Source organism: Bombina bombina, chromosome 3 (genome assembly GCF_027579735.1).
Source record: "Bombina bombina isolate aBomBom1 chromosome 3, aBomBom1.pri, whole genome shotgun sequence".
Lineage (NCBI taxonomy): Eukaryota > Metazoa > Chordata > Amphibia > Anura > Bombinatoridae > Bombina > Bombina bombina.
In genome coordinates this window covers 788,291,794-788,314,385 of record NC_069501.1, presented here as the reverse complement: position 1 = coordinate 788,314,385, position 22,592 = coordinate 788,291,794, and the positions used below count along the sequence as shown (strand labels likewise).

The 22,592-nt window shown below is 38.0% G+C and overlaps 1 protein-coding gene across 1 annotated transcript in view; it reads right to left on the bottom strand.

Annotated features, from left to right (window-relative positions):
* AFF3 (ALF transcription elongation factor 3) overlaps window positions 1-22,592 on the bottom strand; it is a 76,140-nt gene that overhangs the window by 36,709 nt on the left and 16,839 nt on the right. The window contains exons 3-5 of the mRNA XM_053705456.1: window positions 14,634-14,755; window positions 4,583-4,754; window positions 3,319-3,446 (exon numbers count right to left, since the gene is read on the bottom strand). Of these exons, the coding sequence (XP_053561431.1) occupies window positions 3,319-3,446; window positions 4,583-4,754; window positions 14,634-14,755 (422 nt within the window). The remainder of the gene's footprint in view (window positions 1-3,318; window positions 3,447-4,582; window positions 4,755-14,633; window positions 14,756-22,592) is intronic.

Genomic DNA, 22,592 nt, shown 5'->3' with positions numbered 1-22,592 from the left:
AGGTAACATTGCTTGAGCACAATTACTAGCTTTTTTACTTGTGTTCTCATATTACCATTACAGCTATTTTTTACATATTGGATAGAGCGAGTGCACTAAATTCCTCACTAAATAGACTTCTACGGGGGAGTGCAGTAAAATTCATATTGGATATTGCTTGAGCGCTAAGCCAATGTTCAGCTAAGCCTAGTGTGCAAGTAATGGAGTTTTTCATGTAGTTCTGTGCTATACTATTATTAAAGGGACATTCCAACCAAAATTGGAATTCACAATGATGCATTTCAGTTTTAAATAGAAGAATTTTTGTAATATACATGTGTTAGCAAAAATGTTTCTAATAAAAGCTATAGCTGTTTCAAAAGTGTATCAAAGTATGCAGCGTGCACTAGCATTTTAAACACAGCACTTGCTACTTGGTACTTGTTTTATCTGGCACTGGCTCAATTTCTTAATTAAAATGATTGTAAACTTTAACAAATTAAAGCTCAGTATCAAATAGCGGCACCCTCCAATCATTGTGTGTCCCCTTTGGCGTCCAGCTTGTGGGGCACACAACGATTGGAGGAAGTCTGATTCATCATCCATATGCTAATTAAAGCAGGAGATGCAGGAGGAGGCTTACCATAATGCAAAGTTAAGTATTTTTAAAAATACCCGTCATTGTAAACTTTAATGAATTAAAGTGCCTCTGTTTTTAAAATTATTATGTGATACTGGCCTTTAATTTGTTAAAGTTTACAATCACTTTAATGACATGATACAAGCCCCACTGGAGCTCTGAGCAGCTGCAGTATTTAAAATTCTGGTGCACTGAGAATATCTTGTTAGGCTTCACATGCACGTGCAGAGAAAAATGTTAACACTTAAACAGTGATAACTTTTACTAGAAGCATTTCTGCCAATACATGTATATTGCAAATGTGTTTCTATTCAAAGATGTAATTCATCTATGTGCATTTACATTTTAACAGGAATTTCCCTTTAGTAATAGTTTGCTTCAGGTCTTTTAAAAGTGTTACATTTTACAACAGTATTTAATGCGCTAAGATGCTCTAGTCAAAAATTGTAGCCATCCACTTGTAATACCAGATTGCATGTTATTCTGTTGGGGATGTGGGAAAGCAAACAATTATTAGTTGTATAGAACAGGCAAATGCAATCAAATTTCACTTAAGAGTTATCCATAATGATTCTTTATGTATGAACCCATTGTAAATTGTTTATTTTTTGTGCCTTGCAATAATTTATGGAGTGGGGAAATAAAACAGTTGAAATGGTTTTAGTGCTCTATATACTTCCAATGGATAGCACAGGGTGTAATATCAGCTTGTATTACAAGTGGTGAGTTAACTGTTGCGCTCATGCACAATCAAAATTATTGCTACAAAGGTTGCATTTCTTGAGAACCAATGTATAACTTTATTATTAATATTAGCACAGAACTACACTACTTGTTCACCATTGGCTTAGTGCTTCTGGGATATCTAGCATGAATTTTACTGAGCACCCCAATGGTAGTTTATTACATGAGGGATTTAGCACAACCGCAAAAAATAAAAGTGCTATTTATTTCGCTTGAGCACAATACAGGGAGTGCAGAATTATTAGGCAAGTTGTATTTTTGAGGATTAATTTTATTATTGAACAACAACCATGTTCTCAATGAACCCAAAAAAACTCATTAATATCAAAGCTGAATATTTTTGGAAGTAGTTTTTAGTTTGTTTTTAGTTTTAGCTATTTTAGGGGGATATCTGTGTGTGCAGGTGACTATTACTGTGCATAATTATTAGGCCACTTAACAAAAAACAAATATATACCCATTTCAATTATTTATTTTTACCAGTGAAACCAATATAACATCTCAACATTCACAAATATACATTTCTGACATTCAAAAACAAAACAAAAACAAATCAGTGACCAATATAGCCACCTTTCTTTGCAAGGACACTCAAAAGCCTGCCATCCATGGATTCTGTCAATGTTTTGATCTGTTCACCATCAACATTGCGTGCAGCAGCAACCACAGCCTCCCAGACACTGTTCAGAGAGGTGTACTGTTTTCCCTCCTTGTAAATCTCACATTTGATGATGGACCACAGGTTCTCAATGGGGTTCAATTCAGGTGAACAAGGAGGCCATGTCATTAGATTTTCTTCTTTTATACCCTTTCTTGCCAGCCACGCTGTGGAGTACTTGGACGCGTGTGATGGAGCATTGTCCTGCATGAAAATCATGTTTTTCTTGAAGGATGCAGACTTCTTCCTGTACCACTGCTTGAAGAAGGTGTCCTCCAGAAACTGGCAGTAGGACTGGGAGTTGAGCTTGACTCCATCCTCAACCCGAAAAGGCCCCACAAGCTCATCTTTGATGATACCAGCCCAAACCAGTACTCCACCTCCACCTTGCTGGCGTCTGAGTCGGACTGGAGCTCTCTGCCCTTTACCAATCCAGCCACGGGCCCATCCATCTGGCCCATCAAGACTCACTCTCATTTCATCAGTCCATAAAACCTTAGAAAAATCTTGAGATATTTCTTGGCCCAGTCTTGACGTTTCAGCTTGTGTGTCTTGTTCAGTGGTGGTCGTCTTTCAGCCTTTCTTACCTTGGCCATGTCTCTGAGTATTGCACACCTTGTGCTTTTGGGCACTCCAGTGATGTTGCAGCTCTGAAATATGGCCAAACTGGTGGCAAGTGGCATCTTGGCATCTGCACGCTTGACTTTTCTCAGTTCATGGGCAGTTATTTTGCGCCTTGGTTTTTCCACACGCTTCTTGCGACCCTGTTGACTATTTTGAATGAAACGCTTGATTGTTCGATGATCACGCTTCAGAAGCTTTGCAATTTTAAGAGTGCTGCATCCCTCTGCAAGATATCTCACTATTTTTGACTTTTCTGAGCCTGTCAAGTCCTTCTTTTGACCCATTTTGCCAAAGGAAAGGAAGTTGCCTAATAATTATGCACACCTGATATAGGGTGTTGATGTCATTAGACCACACCCCTTCTCAGTACAGAGATGCACATCACCTAATATGCTTAATTGGTAGTAGGCTTTCGAGCCTATACAGCTTGGAGTAAGACAACATGCATAAAGAGGATGATGTGGTCAAAATACTAATTTGCCTAATAATTTTGCACTCCCTGTATAATATTTTTGCACTAGACCTAAATGTTCTTAAAACACTTAAAACTGTAATTTAGTTAGTAAAATTTGCATTGTTTTGCAGTTTTTATTGCCCAGAGATTTGATAAAAACAATGAACTAATAGAGCCCCTCTGACCTACATTCAAAATATACCCAAACATAATACTCACGTCCTACCAATCAACGATTTACTTTTCCTAGATTCCTTGTGCCCATTGGATATGTGAGACCATTCATTTGATGGTAGGTCTCCTGCATTAGATCCAGTGGAATTTTCTGAGGGAATAGGGACTGATCTCTAAAAATAAAGATATAATTGCTCCAATATAATTAAGAAAGCAAGAAATATATTAATGTAGTTTTCATTCTATAACAAAAGCTGTTCCCACATCCTGTAATGTGTATTTATATTATTGGCCAAATTATTAGCAAGAAATGAGTAATATCTGATAGATCAAATATTATACTTTATTTCCGCACCTAAGAAAAGTTTGTTGTTTTTATTTAAGTAATCAATCAAAGGCATTTAATGTTTAATATTAATGTTTAATATTCTTGTATTCTTTATGAGATGAGAGACTACTCATGGTATGGTCTATGGAAGATTCTTTGTGCCAATCACATAAAAAGCAAAATCTTGTAAAATGTTTTGCTAGCCTTCAAACTCCCATGATGAGTTTTTAATAATGGCAGAATTTAGTCTACATTATTGCTCGTCAAAGAGGTGCAGCTGACCTCAATATTTAATATTATACATTCTTAGCATCCATTTGTTTCAATTGCTCAGTTGACAGTGTACCTATGTGTATATATATATATATATATATATATATATATATATATATATATATATATATATATATATATATATATAAATATGGAGAAAGTAAATTTAAAATAACACAATAAAATAAAACTTTTAATTAATGTTTTTATTTATTGCAGCAAGTCAAAGACCTTGTGAAAAGTTGTAACAGTTTTTTCTGAGGGAAATTCACATTCGGCGATCAATTTTTCTGAGCAAGCCTAAAATTGAGACCTTTTGAAAAGTAGTTGCAAAACACTGTCTCTCTATAGTGTTTGTTAACCTTTACTAATTGGGGTTAGAGAAAGTAAATTAATTAGTTAGTTTATGTGTGTCGTATAGTTAACATTGTGCTCACGTCTGTGGAGTTACTTATGAGAGAGCACTGATTAGCTAAAATACAATTCTTCAAAAAAACTGCAATAAGGGGGCAGTCTGCAGAGGCTTAGATACAAGGTAATCACAGAGGTAAAAAGTGTATTGATATAAACGTGTTGGTTATGCAAAACTGGGGAATAGATAATAAAAGGATTATCTATCTTTAAAAACAATAACAATTCTGGAGCAGACTGTCCCTTTAATAATAAAAAAGGTTACACATGTACATACATTACATACATTTTACTTACATGGTGTGACTGGTTTTCTGTCCTTCGATTTCTGCTAGCAGATAATACATAGCCGCAGCTTATTTTGCTGCCAGAGAGACCATCATTTGTGCATTTGTGTTTTGAAACATCAGGAAGGGGAGAGGTGGGTGATAGCAAAAGTTTTTCACTTTTTGTCATAGCTATTGCAAGACTGTGTGAAAAGAATCATAATACATTAGAGTATAGAAATGTTTTTTTATTTTCTAAATCAGGACTTATCATCCTATAGTACCCATACCATTCATTTACTATTTTCTCACATTTACGTCCACTATTGTGTCTACAGTATATATCTAGTAATAAGTCATGCTGATATGCTAGATAATGGATCTAATACTATATTGAATATATTTAAACTATTTGTTTTTATGTATTTAAGAATTTAATTCTAAAACAAATCATAATGAAAGTGTACATTTTTAAACAGCAGTACTCAAGTAACCCTTAATATTTTAAGTATTTCTGTGCTGTACAAAAAACACATCTACCAAAATAGTAGAGGAAAATGAATGCACTATGAGCCAGATTACAAGTGGTGCGCTATTAGCTGGAAGTAAACTTTTAATGAGCGTGGGTTAGCACACTTATTACAAGTTGAAAGTAAAATGTTTGTGAGCAACCGAAACCTGATGCGCGCTAACTTCAGGACTTTAGATATCTTCTTTTCATTTTCCACTACGTGAAGAACATTCAAATGTAAAATATTTACAGTAAATACACAGTAAACATTATTTAATATTAAAATTTAATAAAAATAATTTTTGATGTTTTAAGGTATTTGATTGGAAAGTGCTCCAAAGTGTGTGTATATATACATATATAAATATAAATGAAATAAAGATAAAGAAGGCACTCGCCGTTTTGATAACTTTTACTAGAAACAAAACGCCATTTTGAACCATGTACACTTTAATCAGCAGCAAACTGCTAATTAAAGTGTAAATGGTTCAAAACGGCGAGTGCCTTCTTTATCTTTATTTCATATGCAATCCTTTGAAGTACACCCCGGAGGCTGGCAATAGTGTGAATGCTGGATCCCATACTTTATATATATATATATATATATATATATATATATATATATATATATATATATATATATATATTTATATATATATATATATATATATATATATATATATATATATATATATATATATATATATATTATATATATATATATATATATATATATATATATATATTTTTATATATATATATATATATATATATATATATATATATATATATATATACTGAATATATGTGTGTATACATATGTTTATATGTACATACAGTATATATATATATATATATATATATATATACATAAATAAATACATGCACATGTATATACACATATATAAATATACTTATATATATTATGTATATATATATATATATATATATATATATAAAAAAAATATATATATATATATATATATATATATTTACATACACATATATTGACATACACACACATATATATACACACATATCATAGCCCTTTCCATGCAAATGCCTTTTCATATGCCATATATATTTTAACCTTTATAAACATTTTCTTATTAATATCTATCAGCTAGATTACGAGTTTTGCGTTATGAGTGAAAAAGCAGAGTTATGCTTCATAACGCTGCTTTTTCCCTAACGCTGCTATTACAAGTCTTGTAGGAATAGGTGTACCGCACACCTTTTTGGCTGTCACGCAACGTCAGTATTGCACTTTTTAAAAAGTCCTTTTTCAATGGGACTCTAATAGTGCCGTTATTACGAGTTTGCCTGGGAGGCCAAAAAGTGAGCCGTACACCCTACGCTGACAGTAGTTATGAGTTTTACGTTACAAAGCTGTAGCATAAAACTCATAACTACCGCCCTCTTAAGTCAGTAGTTATGAGTTTTACACTACAAAGCTGTAGCATAAAACTCATAACTAAAGTGTTAAAAAGTACACTAAACACCCATAAACTACCTATTAATCCCTAAACCGAGGCCCTCCCACATCACAAGCACTATAATAAATGTATTAACCCCTAATCTGCCTCTCTGGACCTCGCTGCCACTATTAAAATTTATTAACCCCTATTCCGCCGCTCCCCAACATCGTTGGCACTATAATAAACCTATTAACCAATAAACCGCCGTCCTCCTGCATCGCAAACACTATTTAAATATTATTAACCCCTAATTTTCTGTCCGCCCAAACCACCGCTTTAATAAACCTATTAACCACTAAACCGCAAGCCCCCTTAACAAAATATACTAATATAAATAATTAACCCCTAAAGCTCTGATCTCCCACATCACTAACTCTACATAAATATATTAACCCCTAATCCTAACCCTAACGTAATCCTAACCCTAACGTAACTCTAAGCCTAACAACCCCTAATTTAAATATAATTAAAATAAACCTAAATAAACCTTACAATTATTAACTAAATCAGTGGTTCTCAACCTAAGTGACCTCAAGGCCCGGTAAGTTTTAGCCGGACCGGTCCAGGGCCCGGTAAGCATCGGGAGTGGGTTGCAGTAGGTTTGGAAGAAATATATATATATATACACAGTCTCTTTCTCTCCTCCCCTCTATCTCTCTCTTCCCCCCTATCTCTTTCTCTCTCCTCCCCTCTCTTTCTCTCTCTCCTCTCTCTCTTTTTCTCTCTCTCCTCCCCTCTCTCTCTCTCTCTCTCTCTCTCTCTCTCTCCTCCCCTCTATCTCTTTTTCTATCTCTCTTCCCCTCTCTCTTTCTCTCTCTCCTCCCCCCTCTCTTTCTCTCTCTCTGTCTCTATCTATCTATCTCCTCCCCCTCTCTCTCTCTCTCTCTCTCTCTCTCCTCCCTGTCTTTCTTTCTTTCTTTCTCTCTCCTCCCTCACCCACTGACACCAATGAATTATAAAATGAACCTACTATAAACTATTTATATATATTATATATGGATCCCACACCACTGAATTATCATATAATTATAATATATATATATATATATATATATATATATATATATATATATATATATATATATATATAACAGTGGGTTAATTATATGATAATTCATTGGTGTCAGTGGGATATATATATATATATATATATATATACACACACACAGTTTACAAATACACATTGGTGTCCAGTGGCCTCCCTTAATATATACATTGGTGTCAGTGGCCGTAATTATGTCATTGGTGTCAGTGGGCTTACTTACCTGTGAGCCGATGCTTCACGCTCTGCACGCCGCCAGCCACTTCTACCCGGTCACAGTGCACCCGCCCGCCACTACATGCTCACAGTGCGCAAATTGAAATGCGCAGTGGCACTCTGACAGGCCCGTCCAAAATTTAGGAGATGTGTAAAGGCGGGCCTGTCAGAGCGAGTGTCTGGAGGCAATGTCGGGTCGCGGCCCACCAGCAGGGCCGTCGCGGCCCGGTAGTGGGCCGCGGCCCGGCTGTTGAGAAACACTGAACTAAATAATTCCTATTTAAAACTAAATACAAACTTACCAGTAAAAAAAAAACCTAAGCTAGCTACAAAATAACTAATAGTTATATAGTAGCTATCTTAGGTTTTATTTTTATTTCACCGGTAAGTTTGTATTTATTTTAACTAGGTAGACTAGTTAATAAATAGTTATTAACTATTTACTAACTACCTAGTTAAAATAAATACAAACTTACCTGTAAAATAAAACCTAACCTGCCTTACACTAAAAACTAACATTACAATAAAATGAAATAAATTAAATTAATAAAATACAATTTACTAATCTACAAAAAAATAAACACTAAATTACAAAAAATAAAAAACAAAATTATCAAAAATAAAACAAATTACTCCTAATCTAATAGCCCTATCAAAATAAAAAAACCCCACAAAATAAAAAAAACCATAGCCTACACTAAACTGCCAATGGCCCTTAAAAGAGCCTTTTGCGGGGCAATGCCCCAAAGAAATCAACTCTTTTACATTGCAATAAAAAATACAAACAACCCCCCAACAGTAAAACCCACCACCCACCCAACCAAACCCCCCAAATAAAAACCTATCTAAATAAATCTAAGCTAAACATTGCCCTGAAAAGGGCATTTGGATGGGCATTGTCCTTAAAAGGGCATTTAGCTCTTTTACGAATTGCCCAAAACCGTAACCTATAAAACCCCCCCACCCAATAAACCCTTAAAAAAACCTAACACTAATCGCTGACAATTCACTTACAGTTATCGAAGTCCGGACATTCATCCTCCTCCAGCCGGTGAAGTCCTCATTCAAGCAGCAAGAAGTCTTCATCCAGGTGGCCTCTTCGATCTTCATCCAGCCGGCGAAGTCCTCATCCAAGTGAGAAAAAGTCTTCATCCAGATGGCACGGAGCGGGTCCATCTTCAAGACATCCGGCACGGAGCATTCTCTTCTTACGGTCGTCGGCGTAAACTGAAGGTTCCCTTGAAGTGATGTCATCCAAGATGGCGTCCCTTACATTCCTATTGGCTGAAAGATTTCTATCAGTAAATAGGGATTGGAGGGGAAAAAATCATAATGACTGTTAGACTTAGGCTTAGGGGTTAATAACTTTAATATAGTGGCGGCGACGTTGGGGGCGGCAGATTAGGGGTTAAAAAGTGTAGGTAGGTTGTGGCGACATTGGGGGTGGCAGATTAGGGGTTAATAAATATAATGTAGGTGTCGGCGATGTTGGGGGCAGCAGATTAGGGGTTCATAAATATAATGTAGGTTGCGGCGGTGTCCGGAGCAGCAGATTAGGGGTTAAAATTTTTATTATAGTGTTTGCGATGCGAGAGGGTCTCAGTTTAGGGGTTAATAGGTAGTTTATGGGTGTTAGTGTACTTTTTAGCACTTTAGTTATGAGTTTTATGTTACGGTGTTGTACCATAAAACTCATAACTACTGATTTTTAAAAACGTTAGGGATCTTGACAGGGTAGGCTGTACCGCCCACTTTTTGGCCTCCCAGGACAGACTCGTAATACCGGCGCTATGGAAGTCCCATAGAAAAAAGACTTTACGAAGTTTACGTAAGTCGTTTTGCGGTAAGGCCAAAGAAGTGTGCGGTACACCTAAACCTTCAAGACTCATAAAACCAGCAAGCGTAAAAAAGCAGCGTTAGGACCTCTTAACGCTGCTTTTTTACCCTAACGCACAACTCGTAATCTAGCCGTATATTTGTAATAATATCCAGAAACCACTGCAATTTGTGCTGAAGATTCTACAATAAGGTTTGTCTATTATAAAATGTTGCAGTGTAGTGTGATAAACTAGGTAGTAAAACATATTTTAATGTTTATGTTAAGTTCTCTCTATCTAACCTTTGCTACTTTTGGGGCCAATATATTATACTGAATATTGGCATTGTGACAAGAGACCTAAAAAGGCAGACTCACATGCAAATGTAAAATAACATTAAACCTTTCTTGTTCCCACATTTGAATCTGTTTGTTTTTCTAACAATGCTTATATGTTGCTATCTTTCTAGAGGCTGTTTTTATTTAATAGGGGGTATTTAAAAAAATGCATTTATTAGGTGATTGCTCTAAAACCCCCCAATAGATCTTACTTTAGAATAGTTCACTACTTCCTAATGATCCTTATAATTTTACTATAATTATTTTATTGAGTAAAGAGCACAGGCTTAATTTTAAATAAATCATTCTTTTGTTCTTTTAAATTATCTGAATTAGCTGCTCTTCCAATTCCAAGCCCTAATACAATTATAATTAATCTAACCAAGTGGGTAACAAGACAAAGGAATATTTGTCTTCCATTGAAATTGTTGCTTGGGAAGTTTAAAACATTGTTGCAATCAATTTTCTTGAAAGATGTTTTAGCCCATCCAAGAATAAGACATATAAATGAATACTCCCTTGCTGAAAGATGTTTTAGCCCATCCAAGAATAAGACATATAAATGAATATTCCCTTTCTCAAACGAACATGATAAACTCATATTATTATTTTTATTTACATTTTCTTTTTTTTTAATTTCACCTACAGCTCCATCCCATATAAAATCAATACATCTATGTAACAACCATAAAATGCACGATTTCATAATAAAGATTTGTAAAACTTGGGGCGGATCTATCAACCAAGACATATTTTATTTAAAGCAAAAATAAAAAAATCATCCTACTAAAGAAAATCATTTTGTTGTAGGATAAACACTTAAAACTGGGGAGATGACAGTGAACTTTAGGAGGAACACAACAGCACTACCTCTCCTCATAACCTTGAATAGTACAGTAGCGGCTGTAGAGTCCTTCAGGTTCATGGGCTCTACCATCTCATGAGACCTAAAGTGAAAGCCTCACATTAATTCTGTATTGCAGAGGCCCAACAGAGGCTCTATTTTCTTCGCCAATTGAAGAAGTTTTATCTGTCACAAGAGATGCTGTTTTACACAGCACCGAGTACTAGAACAACTAGGTGCAGGAGCAGCTTTTTTCCACAGGCCATTTACCATATGAACAATTAGTCTACATCTATGGTTCTCCTCAGTGGTTGCTAGGGCAATCCTTACTGTAATGATCTATGGTTTTACAGCCTCTTGTATATATTGCATTTTTGTAACATAAGTGTACTAACTCCCAGAACATGTTATTCTGTCTTAGTAATTGTGTTTTATTTTGTACATTGTATCACTTTTTACTTATGTATCTGTTCTGATATTGTATGTATAACCTGGAAGCTCATTCACCAACAAAAATTCCTTGTGGGCATGCACATTTGGCAATAAAACTTTTCAGATTGAGATCTGATTCAATATAGATGCAATCATTGTCTTATATAGGCATATCAATGTTGCTAGGCTAAACAAATTGAATTGCGATTACATATTAATAATAATAATACTAAATATTAATAATAAAATAAAGGCTATTTATATCCTAGCTTATCTACCAGTAATTAGTTTCCCTTTTCAGCCCTCACATTTAACAAATAAATCTGTTTATGATATATGACATTGACATATTAATACACTAAAGAATGGGGTTCCATAATGGGTTTGAAAGGGGTAGGGTAGCAAGCATGGTGTGAACGCTGGAATGTGTACATACGAATATTAAATTATGAACTTTGGTGATTTGTTATAAAAAAATAAAAAAATGTTTTATATATTATTATTACCATTATTATTATTAATAATAAGAAGAAGAACTGTTCATCTAATACATATGAATATCTGATTTGGATATGCATTTGGATTCTTCCTGAGAATCCAAATGTGGAAGTGGGTGGCCACTTGTGCCATTCAGATCTCTTCGTAGCTAGATTGATTCTAGTGAAATATCCCCACACTAAGATCTGGATTTGCACAGATCTTAGTGGTGTGATCTTTCACTAGAATCAATCCGGCTACAAAAAAGATCTGAATGGCATGAACAGCTGCTTACTTCCGCATCTGGATCCTCACGAAGGATCCGAATGCTCTTCTTTAGTCACTGGGATTGGAAAAAATAAGCTTTTAGTAAAAAAAAAATATTTCTTTCTGTTCAGAGTGACTGCACATGAAGCAGAATTCTAAAAATATAAGTTATTACTTAAAGGGTCATGAAACCCAAAATATTTCTTTCATGATTCAGATAGAGAATACAATTTTAAACAACATTCCAATTTACTTATATTATCTAATTTGCTTTATTCTTTAGATATCCCTTGTTGAAGAAATAGCAATGCACATGGGTGAGCCAATAACAAGAGGCATCTATGTGCAGCCACCAATCAGCAGATACTGAGCATATCTAGATATGCTTTTCAACCAAGTATATCACGAGAATGAAGCAAATGAGATAACAGAAGTAAATTAGAAAACTGTTTAAAATAGCATGCTCTTTCTAAAGCATGAAAGAAAGTTTTTGGCTAGAATGTCCCTTTAAGCATGCACATGGTGAAAGTTGCTAAGCAAAAGTTGACTCCTCCCATTAAACCTATTCCTTTCATGTATTAAGCCATAACAGAAGCAAATAAGTAGAAGAATGGTGATAAACATATAGCACAGAGGCTAAAGCAGTCAGGCATTTTACAAGGAGAATTGGTGTGCTTTCATATGCTGTCTCTCTGAAGTGAGGACATTGATTTAGATATATGACATTAACAGATTTTGTTTGAATGTCTCACAGTCTATTTTAACAGCATTAGTACAGAAATTATTTACATTATGGCTCTGTGTCAAACCCGAACCACACCTGGGTGGGAATAATGAGATACCAAGGCACACTGATGCACAATGCCACCCATCTGAAGGGCCACACCAGAGTAATTAGAAGATTTGGTTACTGTGAATAACAATGAAAATCCCAAGAAATGTATGCACTAAAAGTCTTCCCTCAATTGAAGTGGAAACTTAACAAAGCATAATTAAAAAATGTGAGGAGCAAAAAGAAGCCAAGTCAGTGGAAAAAAGCCCACTAGAAATGTAAGGTGTATATTAACCAAAACAAGAGACATGCAGCTAAGGGTTTAGGGTCAAAAGATAGCAGATAAAATGTGCTTTGGAAGAAGGGCATCAATTATCTCCATTAAAAAAGAGGTGGAGCGCAATTTACAACATCGAGAAAACCACAAGTACAGATGATATAAGTGCAGCTCACAGGGAAGAGTGAAGAGATAAACCAATGCAATGAATAACGGTAAGAGCAACAGCATTAGTTTAGCAACCTGCCAACGTTGAAAGAAGATCCATGGGTCCCATTGAAATAAAAATCCAAGAGGAAAACATGGTAAATCTGCCTTCTAGAAACACATATTTTTATAAATAGGTGCTCTTCTACAGCATTGTCTAACAATAGTATGCTCTCTTATAGCTAGCTACAAGTAAAGGGATTGTGTTCACTTTTCACTGTGCTAAGAACTTAAGTGTGCAGAAATGTTCATCAAAAGCAATCTAACCACTAACAAAAGCAAAGGTTTGCAAGGGGTTGCCAATATTAATCCATAGAAGCCTGCCATTTTATTAAACAATTATTATTTAAACAATCACCCTGGCAGGTTGCAACAGAGCTCTAGGATGTGGAGCATCTCAAAAGGCAGACTTCAAAAAAGTGGGAAAGGTGATGACAAGAAGGGATATGTTAAGTGAGCACTTTTAAATAGTTTCTGTCTGTCACATTGAATTCCTATGTAATAACTCAGATGTATAGAATTCTGATTAATATGCTAATATACGAGAATGCTAGAGAAAATAAAATGTCTGATCACTCAATATGAAAAGTATAAATATAGGGCTAGATTATGGGTGGAGCACAAAATTGCGCCATATTTGCGCTCCACTCAGTAATATCAGCGCACGCAAATGTGCTCTAGTATTTCAAGCAAATTGCAATGCATTGCATGGAAGCTTTGCGCTCAGGAGGGCACCCTTTCATAGGCTTCAATAGGAGCCTTGTTCTGATGCCGATAGACATGACAAAGAACCTAGCGCAGTGAAGGTGGTAAGTCACGCAGCGATAGGCAGCATATTTAAAATTTATACGTATATGAATATATACATATATATTTATATGCTTATATGTGTATATATACACATATTAACACAGATATATGCATATAAATATATATTTACAGTTTAAACACAGTCCCCATAGACCGCTATGTAAAGACACTTTTCATTGCCTTTTTTTCTAACACCCCACATCCCCTCACTTTAACCCCCTATAACTGCTTTGTGCAGTTATTTAACCTCTTAAGGACATATGACGGAATTTTTCCGTCATAAAACAATTGAGCAAACTGAAAGCTGTATCCTTAAATGGTTAAAAAATACAAAGATACTCATAATATTTATTTAAAAAAAACGAACAGCACACTTTATTTTGGGGGAAATTGAGGGTCATTTATTTAATTAACCAGAGGTCTGACCTCTGGTTTATGAATTTAAGCTCGCTGTAGCCTTAACCCGGCCACTTGTAATTTGCCCGTTTACGGCCTCACTTTAAAATTGTGCTCCATGTGTAATCTAGCTCATAATACATAGTATAATCCATGCTTTAATTATTAGTATCTCTGCAGCTGGATAGAGGTTTGTACCTGTTAATATGTGTGCTGTGTGCGTTTGCCATGTCAAACTGATCCAATGATGAAGCCATTTGTGAGTACTCTTCCTTTTCCAGATATTTCTTCTTCATATGTTGAGATCTGCCATTTTCAGACTGCACAAAATAATAATAATAAAAAAATAAAATGAACATTTTATTACTGACTTAGTTTTAGAAAATATATTCACCGTATGACAAAACAGGATTGTTGAATAAACTATGACTGACTAGTCAGAAATAGTATTTGAAGTATTAAACGCAAAAGTCAAATAAAATTGAATTAAATTTTATGAAACAAGCAAAAAAAAAGAAAGATCTAAAATGCTTTTAGTGATGTAAATAATTTGATATTTATGTTTGAAGATTTTGTATTTGCTAAAGAAAGAGTTTAACAATATTTACATAAAAGGAAAACAAATGGTTTTATGAGATGGAAAGAAGAGATAAAAGAAAGAGAGTAAGAGACATTTAGCTTAAAGGGCCACTAAACCCAAAATCTTTCTTTCATGATTCAGATAGAGAATAGAAATTTAAACAACATTACAATTTACTTCCATTATTTATTTTGCTTCATTTTTTAAATATCCTTAGTTGAAGAAAAAGCGATGCACATGGTGAGCCAATCACACAATGCTTCTATGTTCAGCAACCAATCAACAGCTGGTGAGCATATCTAGATATGCTTTTCATCAAAGAATATCAAGAGAATAAAACAAATTAGATAATATAAGTAAATTAGAAAGATGTTTAAAATTGCATTCTCTTTCTAAATCATAAAAGAAAAAATGTGGATGGCATGTCCCTTTAATGAAAATATAGTACTAAAACCCTGGGTCACTGTTTTTTTTTTTTTCTCAGCTACAAGCTAAAATGTTTGGTCTATTTCTTGCTGAACACAATTAAGGGGACTTAGATTCTCTAAACCTCTTAATTTAAATGACATTTTCTAAACAGATCTTTCACTGTCAGGTAATTCATAGGATTATATAACGGGCATTGGAGCCCTTTGCAGTGAAGTAGATGAAAACATGTTAAAGAATATTTATGCAATATATTGATTTTTAATAAAGTGTTATACTGTATATTTACTGTAAATATTTCACATTCCAATGTTCTGCAAATAGCAGAATATGCTATATGTATTTTTAAATAGATATTCCTATATATATCTGGATAAATCTATACCTATATATACATTGGTATAAATATATATTTGTGCAAAAAAATCATATATAAAAATATATATATATAAAATAAATATTCTGCTACGTGAAGAACATTAAAAATATGAAATATTAATATTTTCATGTTGTGTTAGTGAACATGAGATATGCGATTGGGTTTGCTCGCCAGTAGGGTGCTAGGTTTTTGCCATATTCTATCTTCGGATTTTCACGTTCATCGGGTTATCATGCAAGCAAAATGTTTTACTTTCAACTTGTAACACGAGCGCTACCCGACGTGAGCAAAAAGCTTACTTCTAGTGGAGTTAGCACACGAGCGGGAGCGTTAAATACCACTCCACTTGTAATCTGACCCTCAATATTAACATCTCTTTAGGTTTGATAATATAGTAACTGGGTCCTAGACACTGTGCTGCCACTGATAGCGACAACGCTGCAACTAAACAATAGCCTCTTCACTATCAATAGCCTGAAGATATGACCGTCGCTATTAGGTACAGTAACCAGCAGTACTACTGCTGATCCATTTCTAAAACCAGCTGGTTCCAGCTGACCTACAAAAGTTTTTAGGTAATTTAAACTGGTGGAGAACCAACCCTGTGCATTCAGTTAGATGTAATCAGTGCTCACATGATCCTCCTCCTTCCATATTGCAAATTACCCTAACTGCTGCACACCCAATTTCCCACCGCATATATCACTAACCTCTGCTCACCCAATCCCCCACCCCAAATAATGCTAACTGCTGCTCACTAAATCCCCAATTCAAATGCCCCTAACTGCTGATCCCCCAATCCCCCACCCCAAATCATCCTAACTGCTGCTTATATAATCCCTCATTGCCAATAACCTGAAACCACTTCTCACCCAATTGCCCACTGCAAATAACGCTAACTGCTGCTCATTCAATTCCCCAATGCAAAAAACTCTAACCGCTAATTTTCAGTATAGGGCACAAAAGGTAAAATAAAGTTAAAAAAGCTATTTGTTCCCAATTATGCAATTTATCTGCTGGAGTGTATTCAATTGTTTACAACTAGCTTTTTATCATTATTTTGGAATTTGAAATAGCTGTTTTGGCCTATAGTATTATCAAGTATACTAAAAATGTCAATACTTAAAGGGATACTAAACCTATTTTTTTTCTTCTGTGATTCAGATAGAGCATGCAATTTTAAGTAACTTTAAGCTTAGGAGCTGGCCATTTTTATGTTCAGCACCCTAGATAGTGCTTGCTTATTGGTGGCTACATTTAGCCACCAATAAGCAAGCGTAACACAGGTTCTAAAAATATGTAAATATAGCCAGCAGAAGAAATTACACTCACAGGAGAGATAAATATAAAAAAAATAATTTCCAATTGTTCAGATAAGGAAGCATCTGTGTGTATTGAAGGTGATATGATAATGAGGTCTGATTTCTCTGTAAGCTCAAAGAACAAAATTGACTATTTCATATACAAAAATAAATACAAAAGAGCAGTTTATTATATATGTTATACTCTGCTGCTGTTATGACAAGTCATTGGAAACATATTGGGCTAGATTACAAGTGGATCACTAAATATCGCTTGTCTGCAAGCGATATTAGCATTCCACTTTGTAATAACAGTGCAGCCCTTTGCCCCAGAGCTCCGCTCTTTTGGGGATTGGTAGCCCCTATGGAGGACAAGAGCTGGTTTTGGACACCCCTAACCCCATAACTCCAACGGACTGTAACTTCGGTCCCCAGTAATGAATCACGCTGATTTATGGACTGTGGCATCTGGGGACCGGGATCACCCCAAAACCGCCACCCCTAAGTACTGGGATTCTGTGGGACTATGGCTTCTATGGAGGTGCCGGTCAGCCTGGAGGGGCGGGAATGGTGGGAAAATTGTGGGAATGTCCAGGGTCTTATCAAGATGAGCTGTGTGTATAAAAGGAGTGTATGTTTTACAATAAAATCTGTTTCTGTTTCACCTGAATGCTAGTATGTCTAGTTATTTGGGTGGGCTCCAGCTAAAATCACTTTCCTGGGCTACATAGCAGCCTGTTCCAGGCAGAGGAAGGACTGTTTGGCGGAGCTACCCAGTCGGGGTAGCCGGGGTATACGTCACATTGGTTGGCAGCGGTGGGATGCTTCCGTCTACGTGGAACGTCCAAACCACCAACTGAAGATCTTGCCAGATGGAGCAGTACCATGGGCTCCGGAAGGAAGAATTGAGAACTTTGCTGCAGGCTAGAAGGAAAGTCGCTGGCAACAAGACAAAGGCAGTGCTCCTAGCTTAACTGATGGAGGACGATCGGGCTAGCAAGTAAGCTGGTGGGTCGGACAGCGACCAATGCGGGGGACGGCCCAGTACAGCCTCCACTCAGGGGACTACAGTGTCCGACCTTCAGCGGCAGATACAGTGGCGACTGGCTCTTTATGGATCTAACCCCCCCGAGGAGATCATTACTCGGGTAGTGACTGAAGCCCCCAAGGTACATATGATGGAGCTTCAGAAGTCTATGGGGGTGGGGGGCCATGCCGGATCCCCTGGACCCCCCTTCCCGGCCCAAGAAACTACCTCACAGGGCTTTCAGAGCCTTCCAGGATGATAAGAGCGAGGATATCGACTGCTACCTACAGCTGTTTGAGACCCAGTGCCAGATGCATGGGGTCACTGATGCCGATAGGGTTACTATCCTAATTGGGAAACTGTCCAGTAGGGCCCTGGAGGCTTTCCACACCGTCCCCTCTGGAGATCAAGACAACTATGACCAGGTGGAGGAGTGCATCCTTGACCGGTATGGACTCACACCAGAGGCTCACCGGCTAAGATTCAGGGGGCTACAAAGGCAAGAGGAGCAGCCTTATACCGAGTTTGCCCACCGCTTAGCTCAGTCCTTAAACTCCTGGGTTACTGGGTGCCACATCACCACCCTAGACGAAGCTGTTTAACTCATCCTCCTGGAGCAGTTCTACAACCGCACTCCAGTGGAGATAAGGGACAAGGGACCCAGAACAGCTGACCAAGCCATCACCCTGGCCGATCAGTATGTGGATGCCGTGCGCCAGGTGGCAACAGACCTCCGGCCAGCAAACCACTCCACTCCAGCCCCAGCTCGACCCCCAACAGCTTTTCGGCAGCACCAGACCCGGTCACCCCCTGTCTACCCAGCCAGAGGCAGCCATCCCTGGGGGAGTTATAGGTGTGGACACCCCAGCCATATTATACGGAACTGCCCAACAACACAAAGAAACCCCCCAGTAGCCAAGGAACCCAACCAACTCCATGAAGAACTCCTCAAGCCCGCTGCCCATGTCAACTCAGTGGACCAAGACAACCGACAACAACATTGGCAAGATGTATGGGTCAACGGGCAGGCACCTCAAGTAACTGGGGCCACTGTTTCTTTGATTCAACATCACCTCGTGCCCCTCTCTGGTCGCACTGGGCGGACCCTTGCTGTAGGGGTAGCGGGAGGTGCTGTTCTGAGGGTCCCTACAGCCTGGGTCTATTTGGACTGGAAAATCGACTCCCGCAATGTAGAAGTGGGGGTTATGCAACACATCCCTGCTGAGGTCCTGCTGAGAAATGACCTCGGCCACCTTGTCTCCGCCTTTGTGGGGAATACCTCTCCGGACACCTGCCCAGTGACTACCCACCAGCAGGCCAGATGCCAAGCCACCTCACCAACTCTGGGGACCCAGGTAAGACCCACTGCCCCAACTCATACCTTACCCCAACTGCCCATCCCTGCTAAACCCGAATTTGCCGACACACCCTGCTGGGCATCCCCTTCTGACTTCACCAAAGAGACCTTGAATGACCCGACCCTGGCCCCTTTCCCAGACCAAGTAGGTGTTGATGCCCAGGGCCCCGGAACTGAATGGTTCCAGTGGGAGGGAGAGCTCCTGAACCGGATCTCCAAGAGGAGAAAAGGACCAGTGCCCAAATGCCAGCTGGTCGTACTGAAGAAGTTTCGGTCCAACCTGCTGAAAATAGGGCATGACATTCCCTTAGCCAGCAACTTAGGAAAGCAAAGGACCCACCACCGCTTGACTGAAACCTTCTTCTGGCCAGGCATTAGAGCCGATATTAAGGAATACTGTAAAACCTGTGAGGTTTGCCAGAAGGTAGGAAAAACGGGAGACCATACAAAAGCCCCCCTCCATCCTTTGCCCATTATTGATGAACCCTTTAGCCGAGTGGCAATAGACATCGTGGGGCCATTAGCTTGGCCCAGCCCCTCAGGGAAGAAATACATCCTTACAGTAATAGACTATGCAACCCGATACCCAGAGGCAATCCCCTTGGCCAATATCCAGGTGGAGACCATAGCAGATGTGATTCTCCGGATATTCACCAGGGTAGACTTCTCTCGGGAAATAGTTTCTGATCAGGGAACAAAGTTCACTGCAGAAATCACTCAACAACTATGGAAGTTGTGCGGGATTAAACCCCTGCACAGCGCCCCTTACCATCCCCACACGAATGGGCTGTGTGAGAGGTTTAACGGGACCCTAAAGCAACTGCTTCAGACATTCTTGGCCACTCACAAGGACTGGGAAAGATTCCTGCCACACCTCCTCTTTGCATATCGAGAGGTGCCTCAGGAATCCACAGGCTTTTCCCCCTTTGAGCTACTGAATGGTCGAAAGGTTAGGGGTCCGCTAGATTTGGTACAAGCCCACTGGGAGGGAGCCACAGGGGGGGAGAGCACTCTGTCGTGGGGTATGTACTCCAGCTCAGGGACCGGCTGCAGGACCTGGCTGCCCAGGTCCGCGAGAACCTTCAAGCCTCTCAACACAAACAGAAGCGATGGTACGATTGCAATGCCCGTACTCGAACCCTGATAATGGGACAGAAGGTCCTCGCCCTGAAGCCTGTCAAAACAGACAAGCTACAGGCCTCTTGGCAAGGACCTTACCGGGTTGTGGAACAACTGAACAACACTACATACCTGGTAGCGAAGTGTTCAGATGAAAGGATCCATCGGACCTTTCATGTGAACATGTTAAAGGCATACATAGAAAGACTCAGGGATGTGGCCGCTATCTCTGCACTGGCAGTGGAGGACTCTGAAAGTCTTCCAATGCCGGAGCTTCCCGGACCTACTGATGCCCCCCAGGGGGTGGATGATATATCCCTAGATGACAGGTTAGAAACCAGACAGAAAAAGCAGGTCCGGTGACTCCTGGAACAGAGAATTGACATGTTCTCTAGTGTCCCTGGGTTTACCACCACAGCCATCCACCGGGTGGAGCCCCCAGGACAGACTCCCCTGCGACAGGCTGCCTACAGGGTCCCAGAGGCCATCAGGGAAAGTATGCACCGGGAGCTCTGGGGAATGTTGCACCTCGGTGTCATTGAACCATCCAACAGTCCCTGGGCCTCCCCGGTAGTGTTAGAGCCCAAAAAGGATGGAACTACCCGGTTCTGTGTTGACTACCATAGACTCTACGACAGAACCACCACTGACGCCTATCCCATGCCCCGAGTAGATGACCTCTCAGATCGAATTGCCCGGGGCCACTTCCTGACCACCCTCGACCTATGCAAGGGTTATTGGCAAATCCCCCTCGACCCTGAATCCGTCCCCAAGTCCTTTTACAAATAAAGGGGCATTATCAATGGCACTATCACATATAGTTGTTTACTATGACTACACCCTCATTTTATTAAGCAGCTTGTGTGCTGAAAATTCAAATTGGGGTAGGTGGTGCTGTGTATTAGATAAATTTCAAAGGCAGAGAAAGAATGGGTTAAGTCCCATTCTAGAATACACTTATAGCACTCATTGTAGGCATAGAATTCAAATAATGCTTGAAATTTGAAATGATCACCAAATGGATTCGAAAGATCTCTAAAGTAAATAAAACATAACTTTTATTATATACACATAAAAAATGGAGTTAAAATTGAGGGATGTGCAACTTAAAAACAAATGCTCTAAATAGGATAATGCAATACAAATATTATATCTCAAAATATGGTTCAATGAGTTCAGATATATATGTAATACTCGTTATACATCTGAGGATTCTTGGATATATTTAAATGATAAATCCAAATCACATAATAAGCTTCACTTGTATTAGAGAATAATAATACCTATGAACCTTGTGGATTCTAAGAATGTAGTAAATATTTGTACAAATATCTGATATCAATAAGTTTGGTACCTATTAGGGTATTACAGATCAGTATATATATTGCATACTTGAGTATCCAGGAGTTGGCTGTGGTCAGTGTGTTTAATGCATACTTGGGTATCACATATCAGTGCGTTTTGTGCATACTTGGGTATTCGGGAGTTTCCTAAAAATATGGTCACTTGTAAGGCTAGCAGCTGAGTTAATGGGTTAATTCCAATACAACATTCAAGTTGCAAGAACAAGATTATGCTTGGGTATCATATATCAGTGTGTTTAGTGCATACTTGAGCATTCAGAAATTTCCTGAAAATATAGTTATTTGTAAGGCTGGCAGCTGAATTGCTAGGTTAAAAACAATACAACATTCAAGTTGCAAAAATAAGATTATGGTTATTATAATATATGCCCTGGAATACCCAAGGGTTAATGAATATATTAGTAATTAATTGTGTCCAAAGGCAACATTCGCCTGTCTTTTAATAAAGTATGATGTTTGCTAGGATATTGAGGCAAGCTAATTATGCAGTTTCTACAATCGGTAGAGGTAAGTTGTTAATGCCCTAATTAGCTAGTATTGTTGTGCAATTCCACCAACACTGGTTTGTTCATATTTATATTTGCCCAGTATATCCAATTTTTAT